The sequence below is a fragment of the Oncorhynchus masou genome, chromosome 7 (assembly GCF_036934945.1).
Source record: "Oncorhynchus masou masou isolate Uvic2021 chromosome 7, UVic_Omas_1.1, whole genome shotgun sequence".
Classification (NCBI taxonomy): Eukaryota; Metazoa; Chordata; class Actinopteri; order Salmoniformes; family Salmonidae; genus Oncorhynchus; species Oncorhynchus masou.
In genome coordinates this window covers 7,591,446-7,606,004 of record NC_088218.1, presented here as the reverse complement: position 1 = coordinate 7,606,004, position 14,559 = coordinate 7,591,446, and the positions used below count along the sequence as shown (strand labels likewise).

General features: G+C 47.5%; 1 protein-coding gene across 3 annotated transcripts in view; it reads right to left on the bottom strand.

The window, feature by feature from the left end:
• Positions 1 to 11,110: 11,110 nt before the first annotated feature.
• LOC135543144 (serine/threonine-protein kinase 24-like) overlaps positions 11,111 to 14,559 on the bottom strand; it is a 41,943-nt gene continuing 38,494 nt past the window's right edge. For all 3 annotated transcript variants that reach the window (XM_064970220.1, XM_064970221.1, XM_064970224.1), the window contains one exon: positions 11,111 to 13,240. In XM_064970220.1, the coding sequence (XP_064826292.1) occupies positions 13,201 to 13,240 (40 nt within the window). In that variant the 3' untranslated portion in view covers positions 11,111 to 13,200. The remainder of the gene's footprint in view (positions 13,241 to 14,559) is intronic.

Here is a 14,559-nt window from a genome sequence, read left to right as displayed (position 1 = left end):
CTAGAAAGCGGCAGATCGGATAAAGGAACCAAAATGTCTGTGTTTCATTGTTGGCCGTCTGCGGTCCATATCCTTACTCTGATACTGGACTATAACGGTATCTCAGATCTCTCATCAGTTCATCCCTGGGTAGATGATGCAACTCCTCAGCCTTGTTGCTACAGTAGTCAATCTGAAACATATCGTCAACGTATAAGGCTGGGATTCCCTTTAAACCCTATAAACATGTCATATCTCTGGCTGGGATTCCCTTTTAAACCCTATAAACATGTCAGATCTCTGGCTGGGATTCCCTTTAAACCCTATAAACATGTCAGATCTCTGGCTGGGATTCCCTTTAAACCCTATAAACATGTCAGATCTCTGGCTGGGATTCCCTTTAAACCCTATAAACATGTCAGATCTCTGGCTGGGATTCCCTTTTAAACCCTATAAACATGTCAGATCTCTGGCTGGGATTCCCTTTAAAACCCTATAAACATGTCAGATCTCTGGCTGGGATTCCCTTTAAAACCCTATAAACATGTCAGATCTCTGGCTGGGATTCCCTTTAAAACCCTATAAACATGTCATATCTCTGGCTGGGATTCCCTTTTAAACCCTATAAACATGTCAGATCTCTGGCTGGGATTCCCTTTAAACCCTATAAACATGTCAGATCTCTGGCTGGGATTCCCTTTTAAACCCTATAAACATGTCAGATCTCTGGCTGGGATTCCCTTTTAAACCCTATAAACATGTCAGATCTCTGGCTGGGATTCCCTTTTAAACCCTATAAACATGTCAGATCTCTGGCTGGGATTCCCTTTTAAAGCCTATAAACATGTCAGATCTCTGGCTGGGATCCCCTTTAAACCCTATAAACATGTCAGATCTCTGGCTGGGATTCCCTTTAAACCCTATAAACATGTCAGATCTCTGGCTGGGATTCCCTTTAAACCCTATAAACATGTCAGATCTCTGGCTGGGATTCCCTTTAAAACCCTATAAACATGTCAGATCTCTGGCTGGGATTCCCTTTAAAACCCTATAAACATGTCAGATCTCTGGCTGGGATTCCCTTTTAAACCCTATAAACATGTCAGATCTCTGGCTGGGATTCCCTTTAAACCCTATAAACATGTCAGATCTCTGGCTGGGATTCCCTTTTAAACCCTATAAACATGTCAGATCTCTGGCTGGGATTCCCTTTTAAACCCTATAATCATGTCAGATCTCTGGCTGGGATTCCCTTTTAAACCCTATAAACATGTCAGATCTCTGGCTGGGATTCCCTTTTAAACCCTATAATCATGTCAGATCTCTGTCTGGGATTCAAAACCCTTTAAACCCTTTAACATGGCAGCAGCCAATTTTAAATGGAATTAAACATGCATTTTGTTAGCTTATTGTATCTCAAACAAGCCATTTAGTAAAAATTACCACATGGTTTACATGTTTGTCCCATATATTTGTTTTAAACAACCAGAAAGTGAACATTATCCAAACCCAACGTCATTCATCACTCAGTGTTAATTGTGTGTTTAAAATGTGAAATGACAAGGTTGTAAAATGCTGTTGACCTCTAAAACATCATTTAAGAGCATTTAATTTCTAACGTTGTTTTACAATTTGAAACATCTGTTTTAGCAGGTCGGTGAGTTGCCCATTAACGGAATGAAATCAAAGCTAGTGATGACGGACAATAGAGACATATTGAGTTGCCAATTAAAGGAATGAAATCAAAGCTAGTGATGACGGACAACAGAAACATATTGAGTTGCCCATTAAAGGAATGAAATCAAAGCTAGTGATGACGGACAACAGAAACATATTGAGTTGCCCATTAAAGGAATGAAATCAAAGCTAGTGATGACGGACAACAGAAACATATTGAGTTGCCCATTAAAGGAATGAAATCAAAGCTAGTGACGACGGACAACAGAAACATATTGAGTTGCCCATTAAAGGAATGAAATCAAAGCTAGTGATGACGGACAACAGAAACATATTGAGTTGCCCATTAAAGGAATGAAATCAAAGCTAGTGATGACGGACAACAGAATCATATTGAGTTGCCCATTAAAGGAATGAAATCAAAGCTAGTGACGACGGACAACAGAAACATATTGAGTTGCCCATTAAAGGAATGAAATCAAAGCTAGTGACGACGGACAACAGAAACATATTGAGTTGCCCATTAAAGGAATGAAATCAAAGCTAGTGACGACGGACAACAGAAACATATTGAGTTGCCCATTAAAGGAATGAAATCAAAGCTTGTGACGACGGACAACAGAAACATATTGAGTTGCCCATTAAAGGAATGAAATCAAAGCTAGTGACGACGGACAACAGAAACATATTGAGTTGCCCATTAAAGGAATGAAATCAAAGCTAGTGATGACGGACAACAGAAACATATTGAGTTGCCCATTAAAGGAATGAAATCAAAGCTAGTGATGACGGACAACAGAAACATATTGAGTTGCCCATTAAAGGAATGAAATCAAAGCTAGTGATGACGGACAACAGAAACATATTGAGTTGCCCATTAAAGGAATGAAATCAAAGCTAGTGACGACGGACAACAGAAACATATTGAGTTGCCCATTAAAGGAATGAAATCAAAGCTAGTGACGACGGACAACAGAAACATATTGAGTTGCCCATTAAAGGAATGAAATCAAAGCTAGTGACGACAGACAACAGAAACATATTGAGTTGCCCATTAAAGGAATGAAATCAAAGCTAGTGACGACGGACAACAGAAACATATTGAGTTGCCCATTAAAGGAATGAAATCAAAGCTAGTGACGACGGACAACAGAAACATATTGAGTTGCCCATTAAAGGAATGAAATCAAAGCTAGTGATGACGGACAACAGAAACATATTGAGTTGCCCATTAAAGGAATGAAATCAAAGCTAGTGATGACGGACAACAGAAACATATTGAGTTGCCCATTAAAGGAATGAAATCAAAGCTAGTGATGACGGACAACAGAAACATATTGAGTTGCCCATTAAAGGAATGAAATCAAAGCTAGTGATGACGGACAACAGAAACATATTGAGTTGCCCATTAAAGGAATGAAATCAAAGCTAGTGATGACGGACAACAGAAACATATTGAGTTGCCCATTAAAGGAATGAAATCAAAGCTAGTGATGACGGACAACAGAAACATATTGAGTTGCCCATTAAAGGAATGAAATCAAAGCTAGTGATGACGGACAACAGAAACATATTGGTATGGGATTTCCTGGTCTGCGCAAATACAAAAATCCTTTCAAATCCATATCATTATTTACAGTCTGTCTGTTATCTTCCATATGTTTCACTATATATTCAGCGCATGTCATTTTCATTGTATTCTAAGCATATAAACTGTAAAATATACAATATAAATTGACATGCATTTAAATATTATACACAAATGTATAATATTTTGTTAATATATAGATATCAGTCCTGATTTAATTAGGCCTATCTTCAGCAGACAATGTAAATGAATGGATCATTGTTTTAGATGATTTGAAAAGTCTATGCAAATCCAACACTAAATCAGTTTACTCTAATTGGTCAAGTCAACCACCGGGGTTGAGATTTTGTGATGCATTCTCTATCAACGTTTAAGTCATGTAGTCAAAAATGATTCATTTACAGCCTATATTGAGGCTAAATACACATATTTTGCAGAACCCTTTTTGTGATATTGTTTCTCTTGGTGTGCAGTTAAAGGGTTGAAGGCGTTCATCCACCTCTGGCCTGCTCGCCTCCCTACCACTGAGGAAGTACAGTTCCCGCTCAGCCCAGTCAAAACTGTTCACTGCTCTGGCCCCCCAATGGTGGAACAAACTCCCTCACGACGCCAGGACAGCGGAGTCAATCACCACCTTCCGGAGACACCTGAAACCCCACCTCTTCAAGGAATACCTAGGATAGGATAAAGTAATCCCTCTCACCCCCCCCCCCTTAAATGATTTAGATGCACTATTGTAAAGTGGCTGTTCCACTGGATGTCAGAAGGTAAATTCACCAATTTGTAAGTCGCTCTGGATAAGAGCGTCTGCTAAATGACTTAAATGTAAATGTAAATGTTGTTCAGGGGATTGTGGAGACCACATTCACAGGCGGTTCAATTTAAAATGTGCCCCTTTAAAAGCCGCAATGCCTATAAACCGGAATCGGATTGAATCCCGGCCAGAGTCAACGTATAGCAGAAGACGGCCATTAGCAACACTTTGTTTCCTTCAAACACTCGACACAGCTGGGTGAACTCACTGCCCATCAACAGAACAGTGTCTATATATACACTGAGCTGAGTGAACTCACTACCCATCAACAGAACAGTGTCTATATATACACTGAGCTGAGAGGAGCTGAGTGAACTCACTACTCATCAACAGAACAGTGTCTATATATACACTGAGCTGAGAGGAGCTGAGTGAACTCACTACTCATCAACAGAACAGTGTCTATATATACACTGAGCTGAGTGAACTCACTGCCCATCAACAGAACAGTGTCTATATATACACTGAGCTGGGTGAACTCACTACCAATCAACAGAACAGTGTCTATATATACACTGAGCTGAGTGAACTCACTATCCACCAACAGAACAGTGTCTATATATACACTGACCTGAGAGGAGCTGAGTGAACTCACTATCCATCAACAGAACAGTGTCTATATATACACTGAGCTGAGTGAACTCACTACCAATCAACAGAACAGTGTCTATATATACACCGAGCTGAGAGGAGCTGAGTGAACTCACTACCCATCAACAGAACAGTGTCTATATATACACTGACCTGAGTGAACTCACTACCAATCAACAGAATAGTGTCTATATATACACTGAGCTGAGAGGAGCTGAGTGAACTCACTACCCATCAACAGAACAGTGTCTATATATACACTGAGCTGAGTGAACTCACTGCCCATCAACAGAACAGTGTCTATATATACACTGAGCTGAGTGAACTCACTGCCCATCAACAGAACAGTGTCTATATATACACTGAGCTGGGTGAACTCACTACTAATCAACAGAACAGTGTCTATATATACACTGAGCTGAGTGAACTCACTATCCACCAACAGAACAGTGTCTATATATACACTGAGCTGAGAGGAGCTGAGTGAACTCACTACCCATCAACAGAACAGTGTCTATATATACACTGAGCTGGGTGAACTCACTGCCCATCAACAGAACAGTGTCTATATATACACTGAGCTGAGAGGAGCTGGGTGAACTCACTGCCCATCAACAGAACAGTGTCTATATATACACTGAGCTGGGTGAACTCACTGCCCATCAACAGAACAGTGTCTATATATACACTGAGCTGAGAGGAGCTGGGTGAACTCACTACCCATCAACAGAACAGTGTCTATATATACACTGAGCTGAGTGAACTCACTGCCCATCAACAGAACAGTGTCTATATATACACTGAGCTGAGAGGAGTTGGGTGAACTCACTACTCGTCAACAGAACAGTGTCTATATACACATTGAGCTGAGAGGAGCTGAGTGAACTCACTGCCAATCAACAGAACAGTGTCTATATATACACTGACCTGAGAGGAGCTGAGTGAACTCACTGCCCATCAACAGAACAGTGTCTATATATACACTGACCTGAGTGAACTCACTGCCCATCAACAGAACAGTGTCTATATATACACTGACCTGAGAGGAGCTGAGTGAACTCACTGCCCATCAACAGAACAGTGTCCATATATACACTGAGCTGAGAGGAGCTGGGTGAACTCACTACCCATCAACAGAACAGTGTCTATATATACACTGAGCTGAGTGAACTCACTGCCCATCAACAGAACAGTGTCTATATATACACTGACCTGAGAGGAGCTGAGTGAACTCACTACTCATCAACAGAACAGTGTCTATATATACACTGAGCTGAGAGGAGCTGAGTGAACTCACTACTCATCAACAGAACAGTGTCTATATATACACTGAGCTGAGTGAACTCACTGCCCATCAACAGAACAGTGTCTATATATACACTGAGCTGGGTGAACTCACTACCAATCAACAGAACAGTGTCTATATATACACTGAGCTGAGAGGAGCTGAGTGAACTCACTATCCATCAACAGAACAGTGTCTATATATACACTGAGCTGAGTGAACTCACTACCAATCAACAGAACAGTGTCTATATATACACCGAGCTGAGAGGAGCTGAGTGAACTCACTACCCATCAACAGAACAGTGTCTATATATACACTGACCTGAGTGAACTCACTACCAATCAACAGAATAGTGTCTATATATACACTGAGCTGAGAGGAGCTGAGTGAACTCACTACCCATCAACAGAACAGTGTCTATATATACACTGAGCTGAGAGGAGCTGAGTGAACTCACTACCCATCAACAGAACAGTGTCTATATATACACTGAGCTGAGTGAACTCACTGCCCATCAACAGAACAGTGTCTATATATACACTGAGCTGAGTGAACTCACTGCCCATCAACAGAACAGTGTCTATATATACACTGAGCTGGGTGAACTCACTACTAATCAACAGAACAGTGTCTATATATACACTGAGCTGAGTGAACTCACTATCCACCAACAGAACAGTGTCTATATATACACTGACCTGAGAGGAGCTGAGTGAACTCACTATCCATCAACAGAACAGTGTCTATATATACACTGAGCTGAGAGGAGCTGAGTGAACTCACTACCCATCAACAGAACAGTGTCTATATATACACTGAGCTGGGTGAACTCACTGCCCATCAACAGAACAGTGTCTATATATACACTGAGCTGAGAGGAGCTGGGTGAACTCACTGCCCATCAACAGAACAGTGTCTATATATACACTGAGCTGGGTGAACTCACTGCCCATCAACAGAACAGTGTCTATATATACACTGAGCTGAGAGGAGCTGGGTGAACTCACTACCCATCAACAGAACAGTGTCTATATATACACTGAGCTGAGTGAACTCACTGCCCATCAACAGAACAGTGTCTATATATACACTGAGCTGAGAGGAGTTGGGTGAACTCACTACTCGTCAACAGAACAGTGTCTATATACACATTGAGCTGAGTGAACTCACTACCCATCAACAGAACAGTGTCTATATATACACTGACCTGAGAGGAGCTGAGTGAACTCACTACCCATCAACAGAACAGTGTCTATATATACACTGAGCTGAGAGGAGCTGGGTGAACTCACTACCCATCAACAGAACAGTGTCTATATATACACTGACCTGAGAGGAGCTGAGTGAACTCACTACCCATCAACAGAACAGTGTCTATATATACACTGAGCTGAGAGGAGCTGGGTGAACTCACTACCCATCAACAGAACAGTGTCTATATATACACTGACCTGAGTGAACTCACTGCCCATCAACAGAACAGTGTCTATATATACACTGAGCTGAGAGGAGCTGGGTGAACTCACTACCCATCAACAGAACAGTGTCTATATATACACTGAGCTGAGTGAACTCCCTACCCATCAACAGAACAGTGTCTATATATACACTGACCTGAGTGAACTCACTACCAATCAACAGAACAGTGTCTATATATACACCGAGCTGAGAGGAGCTGAGTGAACTCACTACCCATCAACAGAACAGTGTCTATATATACACTGAGCTGAGTGAACTCACTGCCCATCAACAGAACAGTGTCTATATATACACTGAGCTGAGAGGAGCTGGGTGAACTCACTGCCCATCAACAGAACAGTGTCTATATATACACTGACCTGAGTGAACTCACTACCAATCAACAGAACAGTGTCTATATATACACTGAGCTGAGTGAACTCACTACCCATCAACAGAACAGTGTCTATATATACACTGAGCTGAGAGGAGCTGAGTGAACTCACTACCCATCAACAGAACAGTGTCTATATATACACTGAGCTGAGTGAACTCACTACCAATCAACAGAACAGTGTCTATATATACACTGAGCAGAGTGAACTGCCTGCTGTGGTTGGTTACTATGGTTACTGACCTAGCCCAACAGGGTCAAACTCCCAAAGAAAACAAAGTACTGTTGAGTTTCACTGCTCAGTAAAACTGCTGAACAAATGTTTACAACCCATCTCAAAAAAAAAAGTCAAGGCATTTTGTCCATTAGAGTCTTAAATATTTACCTTCAACATTATCTACAAAAGCACATCATGACAGTTTGTACACAGTGACTGATGATTGCAATGTCAGTGACAGCTGAACATATATACAGTTTGGTTTGTTTACAAATAAATCCTACACAGCACAGAGCCCCCAGTGGCTTGGAGGAGCCATCCATCTAAAGCAATTCACCTGAGGTTCACAAAGACTGCTGCAACAGCCCTGAGGAGCAGGGGGAGTCTGGAGACCGCAGAGAGGAGCAGGGGGAGTCTGGAGACCACAGAGAGGAGCAGGGGGGAGTCAGGAGACCACAGAGAGGAGCAGGGGGGAGTCTGGAGACCACAGAGAGGAGCAGGGGGGAGTCTGGAGACCACAGAGAGGAGCAGGGGGAGTCTGGAGACCACAGAGAGGAGCAGGGGGAGTCTGGAGACCACAGAGAGGAGCAGGGGGAGTCTGGAGACCACAGAGAGGAGCAGGGGGAGTCAGGAGACCACAGAGAGGAGCAGGGGGAGTCTGGAGACCACAGAGAGGAGCAGGGGGAGTCTGGAGACCACAGAGAGGAGCAGGGGGAGTCTGGAGACCACAGAGAGGAGCAGGGGAGTCTGGAGACCACAGAGAGGAGCAGGGGGAGTCTGGAGATCACAGAGAGGAGCAGGGGGGAGTCTGGAGACCACAGAGAGGAGCAGGGGGAGTCTGGAGACCACAGAGAGGAGCAGGGGGAGTCTGGAGACCACAGAGAGGAGCAGGGGGAGTCTGGAGACCACAGAGAGGAGCAGGGGGGAGTCTGGAGACCACAGAGAGGAGCAGGGGAGTCTGGAGACCACAGAGAGGAGCAGGGGGGAGTCTGGAGATCACAGAGAGGAGCAGGGGGAGTCAGGAGACCACAGAGAGGAGCCACGGGGAGTCTGGAGACCACAGAGGGAAGCAGGAGGAAGTCAGGAGACCACAGAGAGGAGCAGGGGGGAGTCAGGAGATCACAGAGAGGAGCAGGGGGAGTCAGGAGACCACAGAGAGGAGCAGGGGAGTCTGGAGATCACAGAGAGGAGCAGGGGGGAGTCAGGAGACCACAGAGAGGAGCAGGGGGGGGGGGGTAGTGGTAGTGGGGGGTAGAGCGGGGGGTTGGTTGCGTTTGATTCTCTCCCCTTCAGGCATGGTGCTGCAGAGACACAGGTTAGTTAACTCTGGTTCCAGACAGACTGGGTCCATACTGATGGGTCTCCCTCTGGTTCCAGTCAGACTGGGTCCATACTGATGGGTCTCCCTCTGGTTCCAGACAGACTGGGTCCATACTGATGGGTCTCCCTCTGGTTCCAGACAGACTGGGTCCATACTGATGGGTCTCCCTCTGGTTCCAGTCAGACTGGGTCCATACTGATGGGTCTCCCTCTGGTTCCAGTCAGACTGGGTCCATACTGATGGGTCTCCCTCTGGTTCCAGACAGACTGGGTCCATACTGATGGGTCTCCCTCTGGTTCCAGACAGACTGGGTCCATACTGATGGGTCTCCCTCTGGTTCCAGACAGACTGGGTCCATACTGATGGATCTCCCTCTGGTTCCAGACAGACTGGGTCCATACTGATGGGTCTCCCTCTGGTTCCAGACAGACTGGGTCCGTACTGATGGGTCTCCCTCTGGTTCCAGACAGACTGGGTCCATACTGATGGGTCTCCCTCTGGTTCCAGACAGACTGGGTCCATACTGATGGGTCTCCCTCTGGTTCCAGTCAGACTGGGTCCATACTGATGGGTCTCCCTCTGGTTCCAGACAGACTGGGTCCATACTGATGGGTCTCCCTCTGGTTCCAGACAGACTGGGTCCATACTGATGGATCTCCCTCTGGTTCCGTCAGACTCGGTCCATACTGATGGGTCTCCCTCTGGTTCCAGTCAGACTGGGTCCATACTGATGGGTCTCCCTCTGGTTCCAGACAGACTGGGTCCATACTGATGGGTCTCCCTCTGGTTCCAGACAGACTGGGTCCATACTGATGGGTCTCCCTCTGGTTCCAGTCAGACTGGGTCCATACTGATGGGTCTCCCTCTGGTTCCAGTCAGACTGGGTCCATACTGATGGGTCTCCCTCTGGTTCCAGTCAGACTGGGTCCATACTGATGGGTCTCCCTCTGGTTCCAGTCAGACTGGGTCCATACTGATGGGTCTCCCTCTGGTTCCAGACAGACTGGGTCCATACTGATGGGTCTCCCTCTGGTTCCAGTCAGACTGGGTCCATACTGATGGGTCTCCCTCTGGTTCCAGACAGACTGGGTCCATACTGATGGGTCTCCCTCTGGTTCCAGACAGACTGGGTCCATACTGATGGGTCTCCCTCTGGTTCCAGTCAGACTGGGTCCATACTGATGGGTCTCCCTCTGGTTCCAGTCAGACTGGGTCCATACTGATGGGTCTCCCTCTGGTTCCAGTCAGACTGGGTCCATACTGATGGGTCTCCCTCTGGTTCCAGTCAGACTGGGTCCATACTGATGGGTCTCCCTCTGGTTCCGTCAGACTGGGTCCATACTGATGGGTCTCCCTCTGGTTCCAGACAGACTGGGTCCATACTGATGGGTCTCCCTCTGGTTCCGTCAGACTGGGTCCATACTGATGGGTCTCCCTCTGGTTCCAGACAGACTGGGTCCATACTGATGGGTCTCCCTCTGGTTCCAGACAGACTGGGTCCATACTGATGGGTCTCCCTCTGGTTCCAGACAGACTGGGTCCATACTGATGGGTCTCCTCTGGTTCCGTCAGACTGGGTCCATACTGATGGGTCTCCCTCTGGTTCCAGACAGACTGGGTCCGTACTGATGGGTCTCCCTCTGGTTCCAGTCAGACTGGGTCCATACTGATGGGTCTCCCTCTGGTTCCAGACAGACTGGGTCCATACTGATGGGTCTCCTCTGGTTCCGTCAGACTGGGTCCATACTGATGGGTCTCCCTCTGGTTCCAGACAGACTGGGTCCATACTGATGGGTCTCCTCTGGTTCCAGTCAGACTGGGTCCATACTGATGGGTCTCCCTCTGGTTCCAGACAGACTGGGTCCATACTGATGGGTCTCCCTCTGGTTCCAGACAGACTGGGTCCATACTGATGGGTCTCCCTCTGGTTCCAGTCAGACTGGGTCTGTACTGATGGGTCTCCCTCTGGTTCCAGACAGACTGGGTCCATACTGATGGGTCTCCCTCTGGTTCCAGACAGACTGGGTCCATACTGATGGGTCTCCCTCTGGTTCCAGTCAGACTGGGTCCATACTGATGGGTCTCCCTCTGGTTCCAGACAGACTGGGTCCATACTGATGGGTCTCCCTCTGGTTCCAGACAGACTGGGTCCATACTGATGGGTCTCCCTCTGGTTCCAGTCAGACTGGGTCCATACTGATGGGTCTCCCTCTGGTTCCAGTCAGACTGGGTCCATACTGATGGGTCTCCCTCTGGTTCCAGACAGACTGGGTCCATACTGATGGGTCTCCCTCTGGTTCCAGTCAGACTGGGTCCATACTGATGGGTCTCCCTCTGGTTCCAGTCAGACTGGGTCCATACTGATGGGTCTCCCTCTGGTTCCAGTCAGACTGGGTCCATACTGATGGGTCTCCCTCTGGTTCCAGACAGACTGGGTCCATACTGATGGGTCTCCCTCTGGTTCCAGACAGACTGGGTCCATACTGATGGGTCTCCCTCTGGTTCCAGTCAGACTGGGTCCATAGTGATGGGTCTCCCTCTGGTTCCAGTCAGACTGGGTCCATACTGATGGGTCTCCCTCTGGTTCCAGTCAGACTGGGTCCATACTGATGGGTCTCCCTCTGGTTCCAGACAGACTGGGTCCATACTGATGGGTCTCCCTCTGGTTCCAGACAGACTGGGTCCATACTGATGGGTCTCCCTCTGGTTCCGTCAGACTGGGTCCATACTGATGGGTCTCCCTCTGGTTCCAGACAGACTGGGTCCATACTGATGGGTCTCCCTCTGGTTCCAGACAGACTGGGTCCATACTGATGGGTCTCCTCTGGTTCCAGTCAGACTGGGTCCATACTGATGGGTCTCCCTCTGGTTCCAGACAGACTGGGTCCATACTGATGGGTCTCCCTCTGGTTCCAGACAGACTGGGTCCATACTGATGGGTCTCCCTCTGGTTCTGTCAGACTGGGTCCATACTGATGGGTCTCCCTCTGGTTCCAGTCAGACTGGGTCCATACTGATGGGTCTCCCTCTGGTTCCAGTCAGACTGGGTCCATACTGATGGGTCTCCCTCTGGTTCCAGACAGACTGGGTCCATACTGATGGGTCTCCCTCTGGTTCCAGACAGACTGGGTCCATACTGATGGGTCTCCCTCTGGTTCCAGACAGACTGGGTCCATACTGATGGGTCTCCCTCTGGTTCCAGTCAGACTGGGTCCATACTGATGGGTCTCCCTCTGGTTCCGTCAGACTGGGTCCATACTGATGGGTCTCCCTCTGGTTCCAGACAGACTGGGTCCATACTGATGGGTCTCCCTCTGGTTCCAGTCAGACTGGGTCCATACTGATGGGTCTCCCTCTGGTTCCGTCAGACTGGGTCCATACTGATGGGTCTCCCTCTGGTTCCAGACAGACTGGGTCCATACTGATGGGTCTCCCTCTGGTTCCAGACAGACTGGGTCCATAGTGATGGGTCTCCCTCTGGTTCCAGACAGACTGGGTCCATAGTGATGGGTCTCCCTCTGGTTCCAGACAGACTGGGTCCATAGTGATGGGTCTCCCTCTGGTTCCAGACAGACTGGGTCCATACTGATGGGTCCTCCTCTGAGAAGCAGTGTCTCCTTGCTCTTGGATTAATTCTCCAGCAGTGTTAACAGAGTGACTGGGCTCTACTGCCCCCTCTGATCTCCACAGGTTTATCAAGTTACTAAAAGAGGCCTTGGAGTTGATCACCACGCATCGGGTGTGTTCAGGGTTCTCCAGCAGGAATGTGTGACGGACACCTATGGTGTTATCCAGGCTGACCTCTAACCTCTGACTGGACCACAGACAGGGGTCGGGACCTGGGAGAGGCGGGCCGGGGCAGAGAGCCAATCACTAGGGAGAAGAGCACGAAGACTTCCTGCCTGAAGAAAATCTAAGAGAGAGGAGAGAGAAGATGGAGATAGGTTAGGACAGTGGACAGGTGTGGGATTAGATGTATCTATAGGGGTTAGTGGTAGGGTACTAGGGTTAGTGGTAGGGTACTAGGGTTAGCGGTAGGGTACTAGGGTTAGCGGTAGGGTACTAGGGTTATAGGGGCCAGTGGTAGGGTGCTAGTGTTAGCGGTAGGGTACTAGGGCTATAGGAGTTAGTGGTAGGGTACTAGGGTTAGCGGTAGGGTACTAGGGCTATAGGGGATAGTGGTAGGGTACTAGGGTTATAGAGGCTCGTGGTAGGGTACGAGCGTTAGTGGTAGGGTACTAGGGTTAGTGGTAGGGTACTAGGGGTATAGGGGCTAGTGGCAGGGTACTAGGGGTATAAGGGTTAGAGGTAAAGGTACTAGGGCCATAGGGGCTAGTGGTAGGGTACTAGGGTTATAGGGGTTAGTGGTAGGGTACTAGGGTCTAGTGGTAGGGTATTAGGGTTATAGGGGTTAGTGGTAGGGTACTAGGGTTAGGGTACTAGGGTTATAGGGGCTAGTGGTAGGGTACTAGGGTTATATGGGTTAGTGGTAGGGTACTATAGTTAGTGGTAGGGTACTAGGGTTATAGGGGCTAGTGGTAGGGTACTAGGGTTAGCGGTAGGGTACTAGGGTTAGTGGCAGGGTACTAGGGCTATAGGGGCTAGTGGTAGGGTACTAGGGTTAGTGGTAGGGTACTAGGGCTATAGGGGCTAGTGGTAGGGTACTATGGTTATAGGGGCTAGCGGTAGTGTACTAGGGGCTAGCGATAGGGTACTAGTGTTATAGGGGTTAGTAATAGGGTACTAGCGTCAGTGGTAGGGTACTAGGTTATAGGGGCTAGCGGTAGGGTAGTAGGGGCTAGCGGTAGGGTACTAGGGCTATAGGGGCTAGTGGTAGGGTACTAGGGCTATAGGGGTTAGCGATAGGTTACTAGGGTTATAGGGGATAGCGGTAGGGTACTCGGGTTTTAGGGGATAGCGGTAGGGTACCCGGGTTTTAGGGGATAGAGGTAGGGTACTAGGGTTATAGGGGTTTGTCATAGGGTACTAGGGTCAGTGGTAGGGTACTAGTGTATACGGGTTAGTGGTAGGGTACTAGGGTATAAGGGTTAGTGGTAGGGTACTAGGGTATAGGGGTTAGTGGTAGGATACTAGAGTATAGGGGTTAGTGGTAAGGTACAGGGGTTAGTGGTAGGGTACTAGGGTATAAGGGCTAGCTATAGGGGCTAGAGGTAGGGTACAAGGGCTATAGGGGCTTGCGGTAGGGTACTAGGGCTATAGGGGTTAGCAGTA